The 26,804-nt window shown below is 47.7% G+C and overlaps 1 protein-coding gene across 4 annotated transcripts in view; it reads left to right on the forward strand.

Moving 5' to 3' along the window:
- Positions 1 to 26,760, forward strand: part of DHDDS (dehydrodolichyl diphosphate synthase subunit) — a 30,757-nt gene extending 3,997 nt beyond the window's left edge. The window contains exons 4-9 of one of the 4 annotated variants that reach the window (XM_040979623.1): positions 1,070 to 1,212; positions 3,793 to 3,909; positions 5,914 to 6,015; positions 13,778 to 13,892; positions 15,453 to 15,560; positions 24,565 to 26,760. In XM_040979623.1, the coding sequence (XP_040835557.1) occupies positions 1,070 to 1,212; positions 3,793 to 3,909; positions 5,914 to 6,015; positions 13,778 to 13,892; positions 15,453 to 15,560; positions 24,565 to 24,804 (825 nt within the window). In that variant the 3' untranslated portion in view covers positions 24,805 to 26,760. The remainder of the gene's footprint in view (positions 1 to 1,069; positions 1,213 to 3,792; positions 3,910 to 5,913; positions 6,016 to 13,777; positions 13,893 to 15,452; positions 15,561 to 24,564) is intronic. The other 3 variants (XM_040979625.1, XM_040979627.1, XM_040979626.1) reach the window with 3 other exon arrangements.
- The last annotated feature ends 44 nt before the right edge of the window (positions 26,761 to 26,804 follow it).

The raw sequence follows: 26,804 nt of genomic DNA on the forward strand, positions 1-26,804 counted from the left end.
AGAATCTTGACCCCTATCAATGTAGAACCATTTCTTGAGAAAGTTCCTTTGAATCCCTTTTCCAGTTACTGTTACCACTTACCACTTCTTTCTTTTTTTAGACAACTGCTGTTTTAGTTTCTGTAAAAATAGATTAATTTTGTCTGCTATAGAATGTTATATAGTGAAATTTTGTAGTAGTTTTGTAGATTTTTGGTGTTTCCTCAACTCTCTGAATCTATTTTATTTTTTATGCATTAGGCACAAAAATAATGACATTTTGGAGTGGTTATTTTAAGGTTCAAATAAATAATGTGTATGAAAACCTTTTTTTTAAAAAAGATTTATTTTATTTTTATTGGAAAGGCGGATATACAGAGAGGAGAGACAGAGAGGAAGATCTTCCGTCCGATGATTCACTCCCCAAGTGAGCGCAACGGCCGATGCTATGCCGATCCGAAGCCAGGAGCCTCTTCTGGGTCTCCCACGCGGGTGCAGGGTCCCAAAGCTTTGGGCCGACCTCGACTGCTTTCCCAGGCCACAAGCAGGGAGCTGGATGGGAAGCGGGGCTGCCGGGATAGAACCGGCGCCCATGAAAACCTTTTACAGATTGATGAATGCTATACAGTTGCCCTACTGTTGCTTTTATTCTCTTAACACATCCGCCTCTGAGTCTGTCAGAATCAGGATGGTTCCATGTGTTTTTCTGTTGTTCATTAGCCCCTTGAGAAAGCCACTGTGATCCTGCTTCAAAGTCAAGGAGCCAAGAGCCTAGAGAGATTTAGTGATTTGCCTCTGGCCACATAGGATGAAGTCAGAGACTAGGATGTGGCTCTTTGTGAAGTGTTCTTCCCAGTCAATAAAATCAGCTTCAGCATAATGGTAGGATCACATTTCTCAGTTTCTTACATGGTATGTTTCTACTTATCTGGTCCATTATCCTGACATAAGCACTGAAGTTACCCTGGCTTACCCAGGTTGGATTGGAGAGGAGCAGACTGTCAGACGTCTATGAGTCAGGGCCGAAGCAATGCTGAATTATCCTCCCCCTCCTGCTTGTATCCTAGCTCCTTGCCTTCTCCCCTCGTAGACTCTGCGCTGGTGTTTGAACCTGGGCATCCTAGAGGTGACGGTCTACGCATTCAGCATTGAGAACTTCAAACGCTCCAAGAGTGAGGTAGACGGGCTCATGGATCTGGCCCGGCAGAAGTTCAGCCGCTTGATGGAAGAACAGTAAGATGCTATCAGAGGAGAGACTGTGTCTTCACACCACCTCCAGCCTTCTCACTCATCCCACACCTGTTCTTATTACTACATGCCTCATCCTCCCAACACTGATGTCTGAGGCTTACTTAAGGGTCTCTAAATTTTCAGTATTAGATCTCTTATCTGGCTGATACCACAAATGCAAGCTAATTTGTCTTTCTCTTTCTTTCAAAGGGGGGGTTCTTTTTTTGACGACACTGAAATTTTCTACAAAATTCAAAGCATGTACAGTCAGCCTCAAGTACAACTGGAACTAGGGATTGGAATTGGTTCGGTAGATCCTCTTAGATGCTTTCTCCTCGTCTGCAGCCAGCTTCCCCCGCCTTGAGAGAGCGGCCCCAAATGCACTCAGTCTTTTGGTTGGCTCGCTTCCCGTCACATTCCTGCCCAGAACCAGTGAGCATGGCCATGGGTCTAGGAGAGTGAAAGCAACGTGAGGATGTCATTTTGTTGGTGCATGTGATCCTCGGAGGTACTCTACACCTCTGCATTGTCTTCCCAAGGGAAAGGGTGATGGGTAGCGAGTCAGTGCCACTCTTAGCTGTGGCTGAGTTTGGGCTTGACTTAAGGCAGAAAACCAGAAAGAATCAAAGAAGTTCAGTAGAAATTATTTGCTTCACCTTCCAGCACTGCCCATAAGTCTTGATTACAGCTCTTGTTTGCCTAGCTCCTGCCTGTGCCAGGACTATGAAGAGAGGATTCTAGAGCTGTATTGGTGATGGACCCAGCCCAACTTGCTGGGCAGCTGGTTCTGTCATTTCTGGCTGTGTGTGGGATGGAATAGTGGAGTTAGTCAGATTCTCCATATTGGGATCGTTGAGATGGGAGACTGTGGACCAAAGACATCTCCCTGGTTCCCCTGTTGGACAAGGAGTTTACAGCTAAGGGGCTGGAGATGGAGGCTTGAGAAACATATCCCAAGTTCCCAAGTATTCTCAACTCTTTAGAACTGTAACTACTCCTACTTCTTCTTTTTTTTTTTTTCCTAAGATTTATTGTTTATCTTAGAAAGATTGCAGAAAATCAGGGAGAGAGAAAAGAATAATATTCCATCCAGATGGCCGCAACAGCTGGGGCAGGGCCTGGCTGGGGCAGGGCCTGGCTGAATCCAGAAATCAGAAGCTTCATCCAGGTCTCCCACATGGCTGGCAGGAGTCCAAACACTTGGAACATTTTCCATTATGTTTCCCAAGCCATTTGCAGAGAGCTGCATCGGAAGCAACAACTTGAACTGGTGCCCATGTGGGCTGCTGGTGTCACAAGTAGCAGCCACATGCTTTACATGCTTTGCCACAACACCAGCCCATAATCTTCCCTTTTTAAAGTGTACGCTTGTTTAAGAGTCACATTATCCCATGAGGAGGATAGTATTAGCTCAGTTTTCAAAAGAGGGGAAGTGAAGTGCCGCAAAGGTGAGTCACACATGCTGAGGCAGGTGTGCACCTGCTCCTGCTCCAGGGATGAGTTGTTGTTTATTGTCCTGCACTCTGAGACAGTCAAAATGTGTGGCATCAGAGCTGTGACGGGTCACGCTATTAGGTTAGTAGTGAAAAGAACAGTTGTAGTTCATCATGATGTTCTTCAAATTTTGCTTTAATTCGACCATATGGTGCCTACACTCTCTCTGCTGGTGATTCAGTCTTGTGTCATGACCCTGGAAGGTGTGTGGCTGAAATTCATAGAGGATAGTGGATGTGGATGTGGCCTTTGGGTCTGGGCCAAGGTGCTCCAGAAGGTCCCTGACATCCCCATTCCACGGTAGGCTTCCTGTGGCAAAACCCCCGTCTTCCCTGTGCAAAGTTTTCCGTTTCACCCTAGTGTTCCTAAGGGAAAGAAGTTGGTTGGAGAGCAGTTTAGTGCTTTACATTCTCACTGTCAGCTTGGGGTCCAGTTGAAAAGCAGTGTAATGTCGAGATTGAAGGAAGGGCAGGCTCTGGAGCCACCCTCTCTGGGCTCAAGTCCTTATTTTCCATTCGCCAGCTGACTGAAAAATTATCTTAACTTCCCTCCCTCTGCCTATTTCCTCGTAGTCACGGCCATTACCACGAAGGTCGATGTGAGGATACATGGTGTGGGTGCAGGGAAAGCACTGAGACCCAGGCCAGTGCTTAGGAAGCATTCCTGTGGGCTGTCACTAGGATCACGTTTCACCAGAACATGACACAGCCGCCCACAGATCCCTACGGGGAGTTTACTCATTTCTCAAAATGAAGCAAGCATCACAGAGAAAGCACCCTGCCGGTAGGCCCCATGAGGCAGTGTAAAGTGTGGTTGAGAGTTCAGATTCTTGGATCGAATGTAGGTTTCAATCCTGAGCCAGCACTTGGTGACCATGTGACCTCACCTGGTGCCTAACTGTTCTGTCCGAAACTTGGTGCCACAGTAAACTCTGTTCAGAATAGCTGAGGGGACACAGTGAAAGAACCCACATGGAGGTGTCTGACACCCAGATAGGCACACCCACTCTGGTGGTTGATCATGGCTGGGTCAGTGCCTCTGCAGCCCAGCAGGTGCTCTTCCCCAACACTGCCTTCTTTTCTGCATCAGAGAGAAGCTGGAAAAGCACGGAGTGTGTATCCGGGTTCTGGGGGACCTGCATCTACTGCCCTTGGATCTCCAGAAGCTCATCGCACAAGCCATACAGGCCACGAAGAACTACAATAAGTAAGCCCTAAGGGACCCTTGTCAGTTTTTAACCTCGTGGGCTTTGGGGTGACATCCTTCCTTGGTCGTCCCTGGTCTGTGTAGTGCGGGGCAGTGAGGGAGTCCTTCGGGGTACTTGTACCCCCTCGCACTTGCGCGTGCAGGGACCTTCTGCAGTACCACGTCTGGGGTGTGTACACTTACCAGGTACTTAGTTTCCCATCCCCTCCCTCCTCTATGCACCTATCCCTGCTTTCACATATGTGCTCATTCTGTGTATATTTTTAACTTGACAAGACATGGGATGGGAATGCAGCAGCGCTCAGCAAAGAGATCCTTCAAGAAATTATTATTATTGTTATTATTATTATTTAAGATTTTACATTTGTGGGGCCGGTGCACTGGCCCAGCTGGTTCATCCTCTTTCTCCAAGCACCGACATCCCCATATGGGCGCCAGTTCGTGTCCTGGCTGTCCTGCTTCCCATCTAGCTCCTGTTTGTGGCCTGGGAAAGCAGATGAGGATGGCCCAAAGTCTTGGGACCCTGCACCTGTGTGGGAGACCTGCAAGAGGCTCCTGGCTCCTCGCTTTTGATCAACTTAGCTTCAGCTGTTGTGACCAATTGAGGAGTAAACCAGGAGATGGAAGATCTTTCCCTCTCCTCTCTGTAAACATGCCTTTCCAATGAAATTAAATAAATTTTTTGGCAGTTTCTAAAATTATTATTATTATTTTTAATAATCTTATTTCGTTGATTAGGGTACAAAGGATCAAGGGCTACAGGAAAGTGGGTAACACCATTGTTTCCACACTAATATCATTTTTTCCCTGTATCTGGGGTCAGAGGAGAAACAAAGGAAAAAACTCCACCCAGTTTGCTTCCCATCCCAGGTCCCCAATGTGAACCACGCCCCAAGGGTCCTGCTCAAGCAGCTTTGATAGTTCAACAGTTCTGAATCGCTGCCAGTCTCTCCGTTCTAATCGCGATGAAATCTATTCAGAATCCACTGGCTGACATAGTCGTTTCATGGTTGGGGTTCTGAGATCAGCAGTTCAGTTGGAGGGATCTCCAAAGAAACTTCATCTGAGGTGATCCCAGACCTGATTCTTGTGTGTGCTTGCCATGACAGAGTCCGGCACTGTCCATCACCCTAGTCAGTTTATGCACATACTGGTCATTGCAATTGCCGGGTCAGTTCTGTTTCCAGCCCTGTCTTTCACGTGAACCAATGTAGTCCAGCCTGATCTACCCATTTCGTACTCGGCCCTCACGCAAACCAGTGGGAGCTGTAACTTAGTTGGGGGAAACTAACTAAATTTTTTTAAATGATTTTATTAGAAACAGTAACAGAGAGAACAAGATCTTTCATTTGCTGATTTACTCCCCAGTTGGCTGCAATGGCCATGGCAGGACCAGTCCAAACCCAGGACCAGGAGTTTGATCCAGGTCTACTACATGGTGTAGGGGCCCAGGGACTTGGGCCATCCTCTGTTGCTTTCAGAAGTGGAGGGGCAGGACTGGCACCGAAAGCCCATATGGTATGCTGGCACTACAGATGATGGCCACACCACTGACCCCGAGAAATTATTTCTCTGTTTTATTCCTTTGACCTAGAATAGAATGTGAGGTCTTAGAGATGCAGAGGAGACTAGAGTTCAATAAGCTGCATCATTATGGCTTTGGAGTGGAATATGTGGCAGTGGATTTATTTCACACTAGATTCCTTTCCTGTTCTCCCTTTTGACGATGTTACAGTAGATTCAGATGCTCAGAAAACTGACTGGCAGTAGAAGGTGAGAGGGTGGAGGTGCTGAGGGCCACTGATTGTCTTAGAAAACTAATGCCATGTTTACTCCAAGGAAACATGGAAAACACTGAACCCTTGTACTCTTAACCTTTCAGGAGGCTACGTGGTTGACAGGTGCTATGAGCTTATTCTTTCAGAAGGAAGTGCTCTGTAAGCAGCGATTCTGGGTGCCAGTGCCCGACCCCATTGGTAAATTATTCTGCTTTTCTCTCCTCAGGTGTTTCCTCAACGTGTGCTTTGCATACACATCCCGTCACGAGATCAGTAATGCTGTGCGAGAGATGGCCTGGGGAGTGGAGCAGGGCCTGCTGGAGCCAAGGTACTCACAGTTATTTCACGTGGTAACTGGTAGGGAGAAGGGCACGGACAGACCCTGCAACCCACCTGGGCCTTGTCCCCAGTGGTCAGAATGGGTGTGTGTGGAAAGATGTAGGAAGATTCCCCATGTGCGGAGGTGAGGATTGACTAACCGCAGGCTCCTTCAGAATTTGAGTTTACCGCATGCCAGGTAACCCCAGAGAAACAGCAAGTCAGGCAGCAAGGCTCTGTCACTCGATAAAAAATGAAGCCCTTTGGACCGCTCGGCAGTGGTTTTTTTCTTTTTGATTGAAAAAAAAAAAAACAAAAAACTTGTTTTATGCTAGGAAGTCAGACATACTAGGAGAAACACATCTTCTGCTTGTTCACTCCTAAATGGCTCCAATGTTCAGAGCTGGGCCAGTCTGAAGCTAGGAGCCAAGAGTTCTTCTGGGTCTGCAAGTGAGTACAGGGGCCCAGGTCCATTCTCTACTGCTTTCTCAGGCCAGTAGCAGGGAGCTACATCGAAACTGGAGCACTTTCATAAGCAGTTTCTTCAGGAAGATGTTTTGCTGAGGTTGGGATGTTTCAGGACTCTTGTTACAATTCCAGCAACAGGGCCCGGCGCGATGGTGCAGTGGTTAAGGTCCTCGCCTTGCATGCCTGGGATCCCATATGGGCGCCGGTTCTAATCCCGGCATCCCCGCTTCCCATCCAGCTCCCTGCCTGTGGCCTGGGAAAGCAGTCGAGGATGGCCCAATGCTTTGGGACCCTGTACCCGCATGGGAGACCCGGAAGAGGCTCCTGGCTTCGGATTGGCTCAGCTCCAGCCGTTGCAGCTGCCTGGGGAGTGAATCATCAGACGGAAGATCTTCCTCTCTGTTTCTCCTTTCTGTATATCCGCCTTTCCAATAAAAATTTTTTAAAAATCTTTAAGAAAAAATTCCAGCAACATTACAGTTTCAAGGAAATTTGTCAATCCTTAGTAATGTAGTAGACTTCTAATCATTAAGGGTAGCATAGACTTTATTTTTTAATGTATTTAAAGATTTATTTATTTTCACTGGAAAGGCAGATTTACAGAGAGAAAGATCTTCCATCCATTGGTTTATTCCCCAAATGGCCACGACAGCCAGAGCTGAGCCAATCCAGAAGCAGGAACTTCTCCTGGGTCTCCCACATAGGTGCAGGGTCCCAAGGCTTTGGGCTGTCCTCTACTGCTTTCCCAGGCCACAAGCAGGGAGCTGAGTGGAAAATGGAACAACGAGGATATTAACTGGCAACACCCGTTTAGGATGCTGGTGCTTGATTGTGGAGGATTAGCCAATTAAGCCATTGTGCCACCCCATAGAAGGGACTTTAGAACCTAGTTACTCATTCTCAAGTTACTAGTTATGGAACATTCAGTAATAAAATTACCTAACTAATAATAGGGTATTTTTTTTAAAAAAAATTAAGTTTAGGAGTAAACTTGGCTTGGCAGCTAACATTGCTAGTTGATGTCTCTGCTTCCCATACTGGAAGGCTTGGGTTCAAGTCTTGGGTCTGCTGCAGGTGTGGCTTCCTGCTGACAGTTCCCTAGGAAGCAAAGGAAATAGCTCATTATAATTGGGTTCTGCCAATCATGCGGAGACCTGGATTACGGTCCTGGCTCCCAGCATCAGACCAGCCTGGTCTGTCCTCTTGCAGAGATTTGGGCACCGAGCAGTGGATAGAAGCACTGTACTCTCTCTGTCTCTCTGAAATGAAGATAAATCAGGGCCTAGTTAATCCTCCCCTTGTGAGCATGGGGATCCCATATGAGCTCCAGTTAGACAGCAAAGGTCGTAGCCAACGGTGAAGTAGTAATAGCAGCAGTAGAGCAGACATTGTGTCATGTTCTATGTTCCATGAAGTCATTAACCTCACATCAGAGATATACGGTCTTTGTCCATTTTATAGAGGAGCAATCTGAGCTCAAAATTGAAGTAACTTGACTAAGATTATTCTGCTATCAAATGCCAGAGTTGAGACTCAGAAGAGCTCTGTGGTCCCAGAGTTCTTGTCCTTAACGTATGTTATATGGAATCTTGGAATTTTGATTCCTTCCTAAGTATAATGCAGTTGACCTGAAAAGCTGATTAAAAATAAATGTCTCAGGCAGTAACTATAGGCTAATCCTTCTGCAAGTACCAGCATGCCATGAACACTGGTTCATGTCCTACCTGCTCCTCTTCTGATCCAGTTCTCTGTTTAAGGCCTGGGAAAGCGGTAGAGGATGGCTCAAGTCCTTGGGCCCCTGCATCCACGTGGGAGACTCAGAAGAAGCTCCTGGCTTTGGATCAGCTCTGCTCTGGCCTTGGTAGCCATTTGGGGAGTGAACCAGTAGATGGAAGATCTGTTTCTATTTCTCCTCCTTTTATTGCAAATGGAATAAGAAGAAAAACTTTTTTAATGTGTAGATTATTTATTTATTTGTTTGTTTATTCAGAAGACTGCCATAGCCAGGCATAGGCAAAGCCAAGGCTAGGGGCCAGACTCTTTGTCTGATTCAACCTCGTGGGCACTAGGGGCCCAGTTAAGATGGGTAATGTTGGGGCCAGTGTTGTGGCGCAGGAGATTCAGCTGCTACCTGGGACACCAGCATTTCACACGAGCACTGGAAAATGGCCCACATGCTTGGGCCCCTTCAGCCGTGCAGGAGACCCTACGGGAGTGGAGTTGTGGCTTCTTGGCTTCTGCCGGGCTCAGCCCAGCTGTTGTGCCCTTTGGGAAGTGATCCAGTGGACTGAAGATTCTCTGTCTGTTTCTCCCTTTTTCTCTGGAACTCTGCCTTTTAAGTAAAAATTTTTTGAAGATTTATTTTTTTTTTTAATTGGAAAGGCAGATACACAGATAGGAGGAGAGACAGAGAGGAAGATCCTCTGTCTGATGGTTCATTCCCCAAACGGCCCAAGCTGGGCTTATCGGAAACCAGGAGCCTGGAACCTCTTCCATTTCCCCCACGTTGGCACAGGGTCCCAAGGCTCTGGGCTGTCTTCAACCGCCTTCCCAGGCCACAAGCAGGGAGCCGCATGGGAAGAGGGGATCCTGGTGCATGCAAAGTGAGGATGTTAGCCACTGGGCCACCACGCCGGGCCCTCAAGTAAATTTTTTTAAATGATGTAGATTGTTGAAGAAGACACAGCATACTGGTTAGTAAGTGGGGGTAGAAGGCAAGCAGTAAGAGAATAGAAATACACAAGGGTAGGTCAATGAAAGTTATTGATAATGTTCTTTTTAGCTTCTTATGTTTATTATGTTATGGTCCTTTATAATTAATGTGTTTCAGTATTTATGTGAAATGAAATAGTATATTAACATAAAAGGGAACGTGTGTTCATGCTAGAAAGAAAGCTCTTGAGCACGCAGCCTTGATATGTGTTTAGGCCTAGGGCTGGATTTCTGAACCTGACCCTGACGCACGTGCACAGCCCTCACGCTGCGTGGCAGAGACCACTGTGACTCCTGCATCCTGTCCAGCAAGCTCTTCCGTATCCATCCTCTCTGTCCTGCTCGGTTTAGTAATGCGCCCCTGTGGGGTTAATCATGCCGACAGGAAGTGGGCTGGCAGGACTGCCTGGTTCAGAAGGCTCATGTCTCAATCCACCTGCTGCAGAAGCCTGGTGCTTAGAGTGAGCTGATCACAGCTCGAGGCAGTTTCTGTGCATTATTCAAATGTAGAAAGAACCACGTTTATAGTCAATGAGTTTATTACAATTAAGCTGTCCCCTTTTTTATTTAGATTTGTTTATTTTTATTGGAAAGTCAAATTTACAGAGAGAAGGAAAGAGAGAGAGATCTTCCTCCCACTGATTCACTTCCCAAGTGGCTGCAACAGGCAGAGCTAAGCTGAACCAAAGCCAGGAACTTCTTTTGGGTCTCCCACATGGGTTCAAGGTCCCACTGCTTTCCCAGGCCACAAGCAGGGAGCTGGAAGGAAAGTGGAACAGCTAGGACACGAACTAGCATCCATATGGTATCCCGGTGCTTTGCAAGGTGAGGATTTTAGCCACTAGGCTACTGCTCTGGCCCAAGCTGTCCTCTTCTGATAGCTAGAACGATCTTTCTTGCTTTCTTCTTCTTTTTTCCCCCTTTTTGGTATCATTTTCTTTCTTCCACTTGTATTTTTTTTTAAACATTTATTTATTTTTATTGCAAAGTCAGATACACAGAGAGGAGGAGAGACAGAGAGAAAGATCTTCTATCCAATGGTTCACTCCCCAAGTGACTGCAAAGGCTGGAGCTGAGCCAATGTGAAGCCAGGAGCTTCCTCTGGGTCTCCCACGCGGGTGCAAGGTCCCAAGGCTTTGGGCCGTCCTTGACTGTTTTCCCAGGCCACAAGCAGGGAGCTGGATAGGAAGTAGAGCTGCCGAGATTAGAACCAGTGCCCATATGGGATCTATGTGCGTTCACGGTGAGGACTTTAGCTACTAGGCCATTGCGCCAGGCCCCAATGATTCTATTCATTCATTTATATAAACATGTGTTTAGGCTCTGTGCCATTGAGGTCCTGTGCTGAAAGAGAAGGAAAAACAGATGAATATTCCTGAGGGATTGCCCTCAACAGCTTACAGTCTAATTCATACAGCCGTGACCCAAGGTGTGACTTCCACAGTCCTGGAGGAGGCACGTCCACCACTGCTCCTGACCAGAAATGGATCATGTATAGTTGGGAGCATGGCAGAGTCAGAGAGAGGGAGAGAGAGCATTCCTCTGCTGATTAGTCCCCAGATGCCTGCAACTGCCAGGACTGGGCCAAAGCTTATCCAGGAGCCAGGAATTCTGTCTTCTTTTCCCACGTGGGTATTGGGGACCCCGATGCTTGAATCATGATTTGCTGCCTCTCCTGTGGCTCTCTAGTTAGCAAAAGGCTGGATTCAAGTGGTAGTGGAACTTGCTCCTCAGCACACTGATATGACTTGGGACATCTCAGTCAGCTTCTTAACCCACTGTGCCATGATGCGCACTCCCAGAATCATCCTTTTAAAACAAGAGATAAAATCACACTGTGAACAGTCTATGCCCAGTATTGTGCTTTGTTCCATGTTCCGTTTTGTGGTGATTCTTTTTAATGCAGATAGAATTTATCTTGTCTTAATTTGCTTAGCATGCTTCTGTTTGTTGAGTAGGTAGACTGTTTCCAGGTTTATCAATAATGGGACTGAATTCTTTGAACTTCATTCTTGTCTACGGTTTGAATTATATGCTCAGGCTCTGCATCTGGAGGTGGCCAGATGTTTGTGTGTGTGTGTGTGTGTGTGTGTGTGTGTGTGTGTGTGTGTGTCTGTTTGTGTTTAAAAGATTTATCTGTTTTTGGTAAAGAGGTGAGACCGGGATCTTCCATCTGCTTGTTTACTACCTCAATGGCTGCGACTGGGCCAAACCAAGCCAGGAGCCAGCAAATTCCTCTAGGTCACCCAAATGGGTCAGTGGGTCCAAGCACTTGGACCTTCCTCTGCTGCTCAAGCAGGCACACCAGAAGGGTGTTAGATTGGCAGCAGAGCAGCCAGGATTCAAGCTGGCACCTGTATGGGACGCTGGCACCACCAGTGGAGGCTTAACTTACTATATACCACAATACCAGCCCCATCACCACAAATCTTAGCCACTAGATTAAATATTCACTCATCAAATTTATTATTTCATTTGATTTGTCCCTCAGGATAACCTATAGTGTAGTTAGGACAAATGGACTCTTTCCAAACATCTGAGAACTGAGAAATTATGTGGACTATATAGGGTTTCACGCATCTTAGCAAAAGAAAACCATGCTGCCAGGACAAGCCTGCCCACAGAGCCCACAGTCATCAGTAATACCCATTTCCTGTGGTGATGTAGAAAATATATTTCCTTCTATGATTTGAAAAAAGTTTCTGATATATGTGCCTTCCCCAAAGGAACACAGCTAACACTTGTCATCTGGTTTTGAACATGGCCTAAATTTTCTGCTTCCTTGACCATGAGCCCGGAAGCTCGTTCCTACCAGGAAATATCTTCTGGACACTTCCCAAGAGTCAGCTCTTATCAGTTGGAGAATCTAAACTCTGTTTATGGGCACTTGGTAGGGCAGGTAGGCTGGGTTCTGGGAGCCAGCAGGAACCAACGTTGTAAATGCTGCCTTTCCTGCATTGGGGATGTTTTATTTCAGGTCAGTGCAGCCAGTTGCCAGTTTTTCTCAGTTCTGTGTCCTTTCTGAATGTTTACCTGGGCAGGTAGCTCTTGTCAAACGAGGAAAGCTGATTATTTTGCTGTTTACATGAGATACTGAGTAGTGTGGACTTTTTGCACTGGAGATTTTTAGATTATATAATTTACTTAAGGCTTAAAATGATTTTGTATGGGGTCCAACACGATGGATTGGTGACTAAATCCTCACCTTGCAAATGCTGGGATCCCTTATGGGCATCAGTTTATCTCCCGGCTGTTTCACTTCCCTTCTAGCTCCCTGTTTATGGCCTAGAAAGGCAGTAGAGGATGATTCAAAGCCTTGGGACCCCATTGGAGACCCGGAAGCAGCTCCTGGCTCCTGGCTTTGATCTTGCCTGGCGGTTATTGCAGGTGTTGGACAACAGATGAAAGATTTGTCTATATATCTCTATCCCTCCATTTAGCTCTTCCTCTCCATGGTCGCCCTGCCTTTCAAATAAACAAATATATATATTTTTTAAAGATTTATTTTTATTATTTTTTTTATTGGAAAGGCAGATTTACAGAGAGGAGAGACAGAGAGGAAGATCTTCCGTCCGATGATTCACTCCCCAAGTGAGCGCAACGGCCGATGCTATGCCAATCCGAAGCCAGGAGTCTCTTCTGGGTCTCCCACGCGGGTGCAGGTTCCCAAAGCTTTGGGCCGTCCTCGACTGCTTTCCCAGGCCACAGGCAGGGAGCTGGAAGGGAAGCGGGGCTGCTGGGATTAGAACCAGCGCCCATATGGGATCCCGGGCGTGCAAGGTGAGGACCTTAACCACTTGCGCCACCGCGCCGGGCCCAACAAATATATTTTTAAAAACTTTTTTTTTATTAGAAAGTTGGATTTAAAGAGAGAAAGTTCTGTCTGCTGGTACACTCCCCAGGTGGTCATAATGACCAGAGCTGAGGTGTTCCGAAGCCAGGAGCCAGGAGCATCTTCTGGATCTCCCATGCAGGTATATGGTCCCAATGCTTTGGGCTGTCCTCTGCTGATTTCCCAGGCCACAAGCAGGAAGCTCGATGGGAAGTGGGGCCACTGGAATACAAACTGACACCCATATGGGAGACTGGAACATGCAACATGAGAACCTTAGCCACTATGCTACCATGCTGAGCCCTCCAACACATTTTTTTTAAATCACCACAGCTGTAAGGGTATATAATCTAAGCCTCTGCCTGCAACACCAGCATCTCCTGTTGGTGCAAATTTCAGTGCTGGCTGCTCCATTTCAATCCAGCTCTCTGCTAATGAGCCTGGGAAAGCAACAAAAGGTGGCCAAATGCTTGGGCCCCTGTATCCTTGAGGGCTCCTTGCTTCAGCCTAGCCTGGTCATTGTGTCCATTTAGGGAATAAACCAGCAGGTGTAAAATTGTCTCTTTTCCTCTCTCTGTTAACTCTGCTTTTCAAATAAAGAAAAAAAAAATAAGAAAAAATAATGTGTTAGGTTAGTTTACATTTTTTGAGGATTTTCTGTGTATCACATAATATCTGCAGAGCATCTAAGGGATATCTGTGTACTGGATAGGCTATATACGGAAGTTCACCTTGTCTTTGTTTCATCTTGCACACCTAGTGATGTCTCAGAGTCTCTTCTTGATAAGTGCCTTTATACCAGCCACTCACCTCCTCCTGACATCTTGATCCGGACTTCTGGGGAAGTGCGGCTAAGTGACTTCCTGCTCTGGCAGGTAGGTAATTTCTAACACTGTTCTTGCTTCTCTTGGGTAGACAAATGCAGCTGCACCCACAGGATGGAATGGAGTGTTCTATCTTCACTCCCAGCCATCCTGGAACCAGAGAAACAGGCCGTGAGAGAGGGGAGCTGAAATCTAAAGAAGTCACCTCCAGGCCTTGCCTGGTAACATTTGCTGCCCTTCATCTGTGTCTATTTGTAAACATGTGCGGTTCTTGATGTCTGAAGTGCAGTATGTCCAGCTCAGAGAGAACATCAGGGCTGTCTTGCTGTCAGGAAAGGTTGAGTCCCATGTTCAAGGAACAAGACACCTGTCTTGGGGACCATTCAGGTACCCTAGCACCTCCAAACAAGCTGGCCTTGCAGTCTCCCCTTCAGATGAAGGTCCATGATTGCGCAGCATGGTCCATCCAGGTAGACTGTGTGCAGACTCTTTTCTTAGCCCTCAGCTCATTTCCCTCTGCATAGGCAGTCCCCAATAAGTCCATATGATTCAGTGCACTTTTGCCTGAAAATGACTATTCCTGTTCAAGTTGGCCAGTGGGGAAGTTGTTCAAGAACAGGTTGGGGAGAGAATCAGCTGCTAAGAGCTGACATAATAGGGCCAGAGAGATGCTAATGGACCACGGCCTTAAAAGTGACCTAAGAGTTAGCCACTGGAGATGCTGTCAGTTTGTGACCCCATTAGAGGAAGTATGGTAGGCCCCACAGGGTCCTGGGGCCACTCTGCTGCTCATCACGTCTGCACCAAGCCTTAGAAGGATGCACTGGTAAATAGTGAGTTAATGGGAGGAGCCATCCTAAACACCAAGACTTGGCTGGAGCATAGTGGCCTGGAGAGGTTAACACCTCAGAGGAAATGTTGCAGGAATGAAGTTAAAGAAGGTTCCAGCTGTCTTGAAACTCAGAGTAGGCTGGCAAAGACAAATCTTCATCAGCATTATAACCTGGGGAAGAGATCTAATCCAGTCTTCAAATATTTGAATGACTGTTACTTAGGAGAAGAAATTTGTTCCAGAGAAAATGCCAGAGACCTTGGTGGAAGCTGTGTAAATCATATGACAAGTGATGGTACACCCTGTGAAGCTCTGAGTTCCTCACTCACTTTAAAGCATCCAGCAATGGCTGTCATGAATGTTCTAGAAATTATTCCACTAGTGACTATTCTGAAGCTTCATCCTGTATTGTCTCATTTAAAGTTCGGTATTATTGCCTAGTTTTACCCTTGAAGAAACAGGCCTATAGAGGTTACATGACTTATCCACTCAAACAGAAGTAAGTGGTAGGGCCAGCATTTAAAACAGGCAGTCTGGCTCTAGCACCCCTGTCATTAACTACTGTGCTATATTGGTGATTTAACTGCCTCAGATAAGTTCTTCTCCCATTAATGAACAAATCAGGGTTGGCCCCAAGCAGCAGCTGCAGCTCATAGTGCTGTGTTGTCAAACCTCTGTGTTTCTGGGTCCTACTCGGTCTGTTCCTTCTGGGAGGACTGACCAGTCTTGTGACCCAGCAATGTGTTGCTAAACAATACTTTCTCCCTTACCTTTCCCAGACTTCCCACTCCTGCCTGGTGTTCCAACCTGTTCTGTGGCCAGAATACACATTTTGGAACCTCTGTGAAGCCATCCTACAGTTCCAAATGAACCATAGCATGCTTCAGGTAAGAGTTCAGGGCTGGCCTGACTAAATAAGATGGAAACAAAGATTAGCACTGATTGATGAAGTTAGTGTATACCCATCACTTCCTAAATAAGCATGTTGATGACAATAGTAGCTGCCAGCCACTGGGTACTTGCTAGCCACATTGTGTACACTTTACACACAGGATCTCATTCAGTGCTTTTACGAACCCAAGCAGAATTAAGTGTTATTAGCGACTTCCTACATGAATGAGTAAATAGTAGAGAAATGATTTAGTTAAAGTGTATAACTAGGATAAAGTCAAGTGGGGTCCAAGATGCATATCTTTACTGACTTAAAGACACAAAAAAAGGCTTATCAAAGAGATTGGCCATTATGTCTTGAAGTCATGGGACTAATAAAAGATGCAATGGTGAGACCATGTGAAAGCCAAGCACGTGTTATGGCACAGCAAGTTAAGCTGCCACTTGGAATACCTACATCACGTATCAGTGCCATTTGGAGTCCAGGCTGCTCTGCTTCTGATCCAGCTTCCTGCTGATGCTCATTCAGGGAGTGAAGATAATGATTCCCCTGCTTGGATCCCTGCCACCTAGGAGGGAGTTCGAGGCTCCTGGCTTTTGCCAGGCCCAACCCCAGCTGTTGTTGGCGTCTGGGAGAGTGAACCAGCAAATGGAAGATCACTCTCCTTCAAGTAGATGAACATTAAATATATATTTTACCAAAGCCAAGCTACTTCCAAAAGGGATTAAGAATGAAAAATGTCTTTTCTATTGTGTATACCAACTTGATGTTTTACTTTCATCTTTTTTCTTTATTTATTTGAGAGGCAGAGAGAGAAAGAGAGACAAAACTCCTCAAGTCTTGTAAGAAAACCATCCGTATCTCCCACGTGAGCAGCAAGAACTCAATTATTTGAGCCATCTCTGCTTGCTGCCAGGATATGCGGTCACAGCCACAGACAGGAATCAAACCCAGGCACTCTGATGTGGACCATTGGCGTCTTAATTACCAAGCCAAATACCTGCTCTTGTACTTTGTTGTTTGGTCACCAAATCTTGAGGACAGGTTTCATTACGAGGCAGTCACCCATAGCTGCCTAATAATGGCAGAGGTGAGTCGGGGGTAACACTGAACGTCCACCATGGCACTTGATGTGATAAACAATAGGTTTGGTAGGCTCACTTTTTAGATAGGGAGAAAGAGATGCAAAGGGTCTCAGTCACTGTCTCAAGCAGAACTAGGAAGTAGAATGCTGAATCCAAAGCTGGCATCACTTGGGTCTGTTAATGTGGATGCCCAGGCGGAGACAGGGATGTAAGTCAGGGCTTGTCCGTCTCACTTTATCCACTGAAGGAGGACTGCAGAGCAGGTCGTGTCACATGACCCAAGGTCCCTCTGAGAACTGAAGCCATCTTTACCCTTTTCTGATGGAAAACTTTCTGAGATCTTTCTTACACAGAATTCATCAACACTTAACTATATACCGGACACTTCTGATGGTGATGATTAGAATAATTATATTCCAGTAGTGATATTGGTAACTTTAAGCACCTTTGTACAGTGATATTCTTGTAAGATAGGTCTGTATCAAGATTTCTGGCTTTGGGATTTTTTGTATAGTTTTCTTTGTTCTTTTTTCACTTGCTACTACTGCTGGCAATGGCCAATCTTAACAGTATCCCTCCTCCTTCCTTCTGTATGTGGTATTTTATGTAGTAAAGAAACCAGTTAATTAGGATGTTAGAATTGTGTTTATGGGAGCAGGTGTCATGGCCGTATCCTACACTGCAGTGCCTAGGTGCCTCCTGAGTCAAGATCGTGCTGACCCTGGGAGGCAGCAGTAATGTCTCAAGGCCTTGGATCCCTGTCTCTCTTGTGGGGACCTGGATGGAGTTCATGCCTTCCAGGGTCTCAAAAACAAACAAACAAAAACATGTACAGAGAGTGCCCGATGAGCTTGGTGCCTGTGCTCTTATGTGTGGATATTCTGATCTCTCTGATTTGTCTGTTCAGTTGACTTTATTGTCATTTCAGAATTCCTAATGGTTAGAGGAATTACCTCAGCTTTCTATCACTAAATATTCCTTGAGTTCCTGGAATGAGGACGGCACTGTGTTCGGCACAGGAGAATCAGCTGGCCAGGATCTCTGTCTTCATGGAGCTCGTGTTCTTAGTTAAAGAGACAACAATAAACCAGGAACCAAATGTGTAAGATAATTTGGGATTGTAGTAAGATAGTGAAGAACTCACAGGTGATGTGCTAGAAAGCAGTAAAGTGAGTCAAAGGATGTCAGCTATAAAGCTTGGGTCTTGGAAGAACAGAAAAACAGGACACTGGGTCTGAAGGAGAGGGCATGCTGTGGGCCTGCTGTGAGACTGCAAGGAGAGTCAGACCCAGCCATTCAGGATGTCCTAGGCCAGGGTCACGGGGGAAGGATTGTTTTTTGTTTGTTTGTTTGTTTTTGTTTTAAGATTTATCTATTTCTATTGGAAAGGCAGACATACAGACAGGAAAATCTTTCATCCATTGATTGACTCCCAAAGTGGCCACAATGGCCGGAGCAGAGTTGATCTGAAACCAGGAACCCAGAATGTCTTCCGAGTCTCTAACGCAGGTGCTGGGTTCCAAGGCTTTGGTCTGTTCTCCACTGTCTTCCCAGGCCACAAGCAGGGAGCTGGATGGGAAGCGGGGATTAGAACTGCTGCTCATATGGGATTCTGGCACATTTAAGGTGAGGACTTTAGCCACTAGGCTACCATCCATGATCCAAGGGGAAGGATTTTAATTAAGCAATGACAGGATTTCATTTGAATTCTTCAAAATTCACTCAGAATTTTCAGGGAACAAGAGATCAAACTGCTGCTGCAGCCAGAGCTAAGGAGGATGGGCCTCAAGTTAGGGGTGCAGTGGGGAGAGGGGAGGACTGATGATGAGGACAAAAATGCATGTTACAACAAAAGCAAGTGGAACTATGTCAAGGTGACAGTCCTCCAGTGCAAGCTACCCAAATGCAATTCTCTGACATGCTTAGTGGAGTCTATTCTAAGGGTAACACAAACTGGAAAGCGGATATCACCATTACTTAAGGGGCTTATTGCTAATGGTAAAGTTGGCAATGTGATTTTGAAACTTCCGTTTCTTGTAGGGTAGAGCAAGTAGCTACAAATTTTTGTGTACTCAAAACAAGACATACAGGTTGTGGCCTGGGCAGTTGGGTGGGAGTGGATCGTAACTGAGGACAAATGTTAAGCATCCCATGTTGTGTTCTGATCAACAAACACTGTTGAACTCTGACCACATGCCAGGCATCCCTTACATAGATTGTGTAAAGTGCTATAAGGTAGATATTTTTGTTGCCCCAATTTTTATAGCAAGGAAACCAAAGTTTTGTTGTTTTTGTTTTTTATTGGAAAGGCAGATGTACAAAGAGAAGGAAATATAGAAAGATCTTCCATCTGCTGACTCACTCCCCATATGGCTGCAGTGGCCAGAGCTGAGTTGAGCTGAAGCCAGGAACAAGGAGCTTCTTCCGGGTCTACCACATGGGCACAGGGTCCCACAGCTTTGAGCCACTCTCTACCGCTTTCCCAGGCCACAAGCAGGGAGCTGGATGGGAAGTGGAGTAAGCAGGACACTAACCAGTGCTCATATGGGATCCTAGCACTTGAAAAAAATTAGCCATTGAGCCAATGTGCCTGGCCCAGAAACAAAAGTTTTAATAGAGATCCTGACTGTCCTTAAGCCTTCTCCAGTTGTGCTTCCCAAGTTGGCTTTCTCTACCCAGGATCTTGAAACTGTGCTTAAACATCTTAACGCCTTGGAGAAGCGCAGAGGGGCCAGTGCTGACTAACCACATCCTTCCACATCAGCCTCTGTGAAGTTCCTTGTTCTCTTCCCCTTCCTCTTGCCACCTCCATGTGTGTGCTGTTATCCCATTGCTTCAGCCCAGTGTGACCCTTTCATCTGAAAGAAAGAATGAAGCAGAGAACAGGGAGCCAGGCTGTGACTTAGAACTGGCTGGGGCATGCTAAGTAAAGCTGGGGGTCAGTTACCAGTTTTTAGGGCTGAGTCCTTGGTGTATGAATGGACCACAACAGTGTCCAGGTAGCCACACAACCTGTGTGAAAAGGCTAGCATGTGAGATCTTGCCTGTGGTAAGACAGGTTTTATTTTATTTTTTTATAGATTTTTTTTTTTAATTGGAAAGTCAGATTTGCAGAGAGTACAGACAGAGAGAAAGATCTTCCATCCGTTGGTTCACTCCCCAAGTAGCCTCAATGGCCGGAACTGAGCTGATTCAAAACCAGGAGACCAGAGCTTCTTCTGGGTCTCCGATGTGGGTACCGGATCCCAAGGCTTTGGGCCACCTCGACTGCTTTCCCAGGCCACAAGCAGGGAGCTGGATGGGAAGTAGAGCAGGCACCTATATGGATCCCAGCATGTGCAAGGCAAGGATTTTAGTCACTAGGCTGCCAGCTGACCCACAGACAGTTTTTTTAGTAGGGAGGAAGGACAGATAGGCAATCAGGCCAGGGCAATGGACAGCAGTGCAGAATTTTTGGTCCTCAGCGACAGGTTGCATGGGCAGGGGCTCCTGGGAACTCACAGATGAAGAGGTGTAGAACATGTCTCTATGCGTAAGTTCCCAGGTGATTTCACAAAGCGGGGACCTGTCACAGTCAAGATAGGTCAGCTACTATCTTACCTGACCTTCCTGACTTTGAATCATGTCACTGCTTACTTAGTTGTATGACTAACTGGATCGTTGCTTAAGCCTACATGTTCCTCATCAATACAAAACAATAAGACGGCTGTAGAATTGACAAAAGTACCTGCCTGAAAGGTTTGTGAGAAGGACTGAGTAAGCTAACACAGCCAAACACTGAGAATTTTGCCTAGAACAAAGTTCATTGTCAGAGGATGGTGGTAAAACTGTCCCCTGTATCTGTGTGTCTCTGGGCCTTCACCTGACTTCTCCTACCTTCAGGAGAATCCTGCACAAGCAGCATAGTGGTCACCCAATGCCCAGTACAGGGCCTCAGGCAAGGAAGCTCCAGGGACTTCAGAACACCATGTTTCCTGCAGGAGGCACTCTGCCTGCCTTAGGGCAGCCCTCCACAGTCTCTATGCTGCTGACCTGGGCCTATTGGCTGTGGCTTTGGGAAGGACTACTCATTGGTGAACAGATGTTCTGAATCTCGGTGCCTACAGTATCTCCCAGGGAGCCCCAAGAAGGACCTGATGATTTAAGTACTAGAGGGCCGGTGATTCTGACCAGAGCTGAGACATGAGACCCTGAGGCAGGTGACAGCCACATTGCTCAAAGCGAGCTTCCCGGAGCCCTTGCACCAAGATTGCCCAAGGACTGCACCAAAAGCCACTAAGGAGGGAAGGAATGCCCTCAGTCTCCTCGATTGTGCATTAATTACACAGGGAGAGCAGAGGAGGCACAAGATCAGGAGGAGCGAAGTTGCACTTGGGGACTTCTGTAGCTTGCATGTTCCAAGGTTGACTGCATGAGAAGAACTTAGAGTATCTCTGAGATTGTGAAAGTGAACCCAGGCTCCGTAGCAGGTGGACAAGCATCTAGACTCAAGTCACCCTGCAGGGCACGGTACTTCCGTGGGTGCAGGAGACAGTTTCATCATCCTCTGAAGGGCCTGCCTTCCTGAAGAAGCAAAGGTAGTGTCAGCCAGTTGTGGAGATCGGATAAGTCCCTTCCCATGATGCCCTCAGTGTCCTGTCCTGCAGGATAGGGAGGCTGGGGCATGAGGTTTTAAGGAGCTCTCCCAGCAGTCCTGGACTGACAGTGAGCTGCTCGTTCCCTGTCTGGGCACAGTGTCATAATGCCTTTAGCCAACTCTCTGCCTTTCCTCCCTTGGGCCTTGATATCTAGATGTCCCCATCCTTTTCTTGCCAGAACTTAGCCCTGGCCACACATAGTGGTGGTAGAAGACTAGCAGCAGCTAATGCCTGAGTACTAGGCTGGCATTCATCCTCTCATTTCTTCGACAACACAGAGAGGTGGGAGCTATTATTCCATTTTGCAGATTAAAGATTTATTTATTTGTTACTTATCTGAAAGACAAAGCAACAGAAGGAGGAAAGGAAAGGAGAGAGATCTTACATCCACTGGTTCACTCCTCAAATAGCAGAAATAGCTAAGTCTGGGTCAGGCCAAAGCCAGGAGCTGGAAACTCCCATGTGGTATCTCAAATGGGCGTCAAGGGCCCAAATATGTGGGCCATGTTCTGCTGGCTTCCCAGGCAGATGACCTGGGAGCACAGTGGTGCTCTGATGTCGGGTGTGGGATGCGGACATCACAAGCAACAGCTTAACTTGCTGTGCCACAAGGCCTGCCCCCATTTTGCAGATTAAAGATGCTGGTTTGAGTCCAAGTTGCTCCACTTCCGGTCCCGCTCCTGCTAATGGCTGGGAAAGCACCAGAGGTTGACCCAAGTCCTTGGGCCCCTGAACCTATGTTGGAGACCCAAGGGAAGCTCCTGGTTTCTGGCTTCTACCTTGCTCAGGCCTAGCTGTTGCAGCCATTTGGGAGTAAAGCGGCAGATAGAAGATGTCTATCTCTCCTCTCTGTTAACTCTGCCTTTCAAATAAATAAATATTGATTAAAAAAAATAGCCTGAAAGAAATGAGGGTATATTTTTTTCCTTAAAGATTTATTTATTTTCACTGGAAAGTCAGATATACAGAGAAGAGAAGAGATAAAACTGCTGATTCACTCCCAAGTGTCTGCAATGCCCAGAGCTGAGCCAATCTGAAGCCAGGAGCCAGGAGCTTCTTCTGGGTCTCCATGTGGGTGCAGGGTCCCAAGGCTTTGGACCGTCCTCGACTGCTTTCCCAGGCCAAAAGCAGGGAGTTGGATGGGAAATGGAGCAGCTGGGACATGAACTGGAGCCCATATGGGTTCCTGGAGCATGCACAGCAAGACTTTAGTCACTAGGTTACTGTGCCAGGCCCGAGGGTATCATCTGAAAAGAAAGTTTTCAAATCTCCATATGCCAGGCAAGCTTACACTGACCTGAGCAAGCTCCTCAGTTTTGTGCTCTTGCCTGTTAACTCTCACTGTAAATATACTCTTGCTCCGTGTACCCTGTCTGGTTCCTTCCCACTGGTTGAAGACCAGCTATCCATGAGGTCCTCCTTGACATCAACCAGCCACGGTTGCTATCTCCTCTGAACCTGCCTGACCCTTCCTGTTGTCTCCATTTACTTCCATTCTATCTTGAACCGTGACCTTTGTGTACAAGGCTGTGTAAGCATCTGGATGGCTAAGTGTGGGACGTGGGGTTCTCCATGAGCATGGACAGGAAGAAGCCCTTCCGGCAAGATGGAAGCCCTAGCAGCAACTGCTCAAGCTCCATGTGTTACTCATCCCGGTGGCGACGAGAGGCACCTTTGAATGCCTAGGAGCACTCAGGAGCCTGGAGGGGGCGTTTTCCAGAGTTTTCATTTGCTCTCATGCAGTGAGAGACTTCAGCAAACCACTTCTCTGGGCCTGCACGTCTAGGTGCAGCCAGTAGAAAGTATCTCTCTCATGACTCCATTGTGAAGGTCAAGTGAGACAGCTGACCAACGTCTGTGCACATGTGAGGTGGTCTGGAAAGGAGACCAGAGCAGTCAAAGTGCATACAGGCTCATTAGGGCAGACCTGTACACACAGTGCCACAAGTGGGCTATCTCTGGGAAAACAGTTACTCTGAGGCCATGGCAGGAAGAGGGAGCATTAGTAAGGCCCTGGTTCCATTCCAAAGAGACTGTCCCGTCTCCTGTGCCAGGGACATCATTACTGCACCTCCCCGCAGGACCACTTGGGCCACAGATTGAGACGTTCACATGTACAGGGCCCTTTCCCCCTTTCCCCCGAGTGTCAGAGAGAAAGAGCAGAGTGGGACCAGGGTTTGCCATCCCCACCTGATGTCAGTGCCGGTTCCAGGAGCCCACAGGTTCTATTGTGCTTCCCAACTTCTTTTCTTTGCATTTTTTAAAAAAAGACTTATTTGTTTGAAAGGCAGGCACCATTTGCTGGTTTGCTCATCACATGGCTTCAGTAGCCAAGGCTGGGCCAGACTAAAGCAGGAGCCAAGGACTTGGCCCATTTTCTGCTGCCTTTTCAGGCACTTTAGCAGGAAGCTGGATCAGAGGTGGAGAAGCTGGAACTCCAGCTGGTGCTCATACGGGGTGTTGGTGTTGCAGGTGGTGGCTTTAAACACTATGCCACAGTGCTGGCCCCTGGGATTATTTTTTAACAGAAAAAGGGGACTATGGAGACTAACACCTAGTCTGTTAGGCAGAATAAAGTAAGTGGCTTTAGAGAATGAAACCTGCCTCCCCAGATGTTCCCCGAAGGCTTGTGTGCCACAAGAGTCGGACTGGTCTCCATCCAGAGGCAAATGAACCCAAACCCTGGACAGTAGAGTAGGGAGTGGGGAGCCAGGAGCCCTCAGAGCCTGGGAGACCAGGCGGGTGATGGAGGAACAGTGCCCCAGACAGCAACAGGACCTTGCAGCAGACAGTCGGCAATAACAGCATGTCAGATGGCTGTTGCGGTCTGAGAGCCTGCTAATGCTAGAGAGGATTTTACATATATTATCTCTAATCCTTAAAAATCATCCTTCAAGGTAGGCACAACCCCCACTTTACAAATGAAGAAATGAGGTTAGGAGCAGATTTGGTCAAAGCCACAAAGCTAGTTGGTAGGGGAGTCAGAAGTCACACCCATATTTACCTGGTTCCTTTCCAAATACAAGCCTGATAAGAATTTTAAGGAATAGAGATGCCACCACACAAAACAAATCAAGATGGACTCCTAGCAGCCACTTGCCTGCCTGTCCAACAAGGACACCATCCACTGCATACCTACTCCCCAGCATTCCAAATTGGCTACAGACTCTGCACTGTTCTACTCCACTTGGCCTGTTCTGTACCCCACCCCCACCTTCCCAGTTCCACCCACGCCTAAAAGTCATCTCCCCGCCCCCGGTCTTTCCCTTTTCTCCAGCAGAAGGCCCGAGACATGTACGCAGAAGAGCGGAGGAGGCACCAGCTGGAGAGGGACCAGGCTGCAGTGTCGCAGCAGCTGCTGCGAGAGGGGCTCCAGGCCAGTGGGGATGCCCAGCTCCGACGGACATGCTTGCACAAACTCTCGGCCAGACGGGAAGAGCGAGTCCAAGGCTTCCTGCAGGCCTTGGAACTCAAGCGGGCTGACTGGCTGGCAGGTCTAGGCACTACATCCGCCTGAGTGAGGCTGGCTGCCCGCCACTTTGTCCTGCCCTCTGCCTCCAGGGCCCCACTCCCCTTTCTTTTTTTGGTGAAAGGCACCTCCTTTCTGAGGAAGAAATGTCTTCCTTCTGCCTGGGAGAGGAGCACCCAAGGCCAGCTCAGCTGGCCACAGACTTCTTTGGACTGCCTGCCATCACAGCCCCTGGGAAGGGCTGAAGACAGTCATTCCCCCGAGGCCAGTAAACCGAGCTGTGGTCACCAATAGGCTTGGCAAGCGAGGTGCCCCAAACTCATTGACGGCCTGTCCCTTCCACCTCTGCTATTGCTCCCCGTGCTCCTGGGCACACTCTCTGGCACCAGTACATCCTCCAACAAACAGGATTGAGGGAAGAGAGCACCCTGCCAATCCTAACCCTTAACCCATCCATCTCAGCCTTTCCACCTGATGTGCACAAAAGATTTGGCTTTACCTTGGGTCTGCTGGTAAATAGCTAAGAGGCAGCCAGCGTTATTTGGACAAGGAAGAAAGGGGCAGGAGCGACTGAGAGAAAATTTGCCCATCTGCTGCTCCTCCCCCTTGGCTCTCCACCTGGGATTTGCTATTGAATCTCTACCCCACCCCATGCAGTACTGATTGCTCACTGAAAGGCTCAGCGCCCCCAATGGCGCGCGGAAGCCAGCCGGGTGATTACAATCCAATTACCTATTGTCGACTCAGCCCACACAAGCTTTTCTCCTCCTCTCGCAGGGCACAGGGCCAGGCTCCACTCCCAGTGGGAACAGCCCCCTCCGTGGCTACAGGCTAACAGAAGGGCCTATGGGCCCTGGTGAATCTAACCCAGCACAGGCCTGCTTCTCGGTGGCACATCAGGGCCTAGCAGGACCCCGCGCGGGTTATGTTTCCTGTCCTCGCGGGGTCTAATCTTCAAGCTTTCACTCAGCTCTTTGACCTGGCTCCCTCAGAAGGCCCCATGATGATTTATTCTCAGCATGGCCAAGCTGGTTCCAGGCCCTCTGCTGGTGAAGGCCAAGGCTGCCCAGCAGGAAGAAGGGGGCAGAGTCAAGGGAGGCTGTGTCCTTTCGCTTGCCTCCCCCTGCCAGGCGTTGCTGCGGAGAGGATTAGCGCCCTTGCAAGCCGGCTGCCCCAGGTGCCCCAAGCAGCCTGCAGCCTCCAGCCCGGGATGCCTGCCCCATGCTACTGCACAGTCTGGCCATTTTCCTTTCTGCATGTTGTTCCTCCAGGGGAGAGGCAAAGGCTCCTAAGCCATGTTAGGGTGGACTTTTCAGACCCCTAACTTCCCAAAGCAGATTCCATCCTTCGGTTTCTGTGCCTGGTTACCTGACGCTAGAGGTCCCTTGGTCATTGTCCTGCCTCTTGAAACAAGCATGAATGCAACAGTGCGATTGAAAAGCCAATCAACTCATCCTTTGGCAAGCCCCCTACACACCTGGCACTCCCCAGTACCAATCCCTGGCACTGGATTCCCGGAGAGCAGGTGCTGTACATTTTCCAGCTTTACAATGGGGCTGTTGACAGCCTTAATTAGGGAGGCATGAATTATGTGACTATAATACAGAACCCTACAATTAAGGCAGGAATGAGGGGCTGGATCCCCCCCCCCCAAGCGGGGCTGTCAGGTCCTGTCTCCTTTCTGTGACTGGCTCTCCCCAAAATGACTGGGGACAGTAGAGATGACTGGAACTGTTACCTCTGGCCTGAAGCCCTGTAGGTGGAGAAAGGTACGCAGGGTGGAGTAGGGAGCGACTCCCCCCAAGAGACACTGGGAGAAGGAAGGGAAAGCATTGAGACCACTGCTGTCCAGCATTAGGGGCCGTGGAGTACTGGATTTGCTCCCCATTAGTATGATTTGTGCAAACCAGGTGGGAACTGTATTTCCCCACCTGTAAGCCGATGCCCCTTTCGAGGACATTTATCTTGTGTTCTCTTGGCCCTCTAAATAGAAGTTTTAAGATTCTTAGACGTGAGACTTGTTTTGCTGCCACCATTGCCTGGCCATT

This window comes from Ochotona curzoniae, unplaced genomic scaffold (assembly GCF_017591425.1).
Source record: "Ochotona curzoniae isolate NIBS_2020 unplaced genomic scaffold, NIBS_Ocur_1.0 contig_3255, whole genome shotgun sequence".
NCBI classification, from domain to species: domain Eukaryota; kingdom Metazoa; phylum Chordata; class Mammalia; order Lagomorpha; family Ochotonidae; genus Ochotona; species Ochotona curzoniae.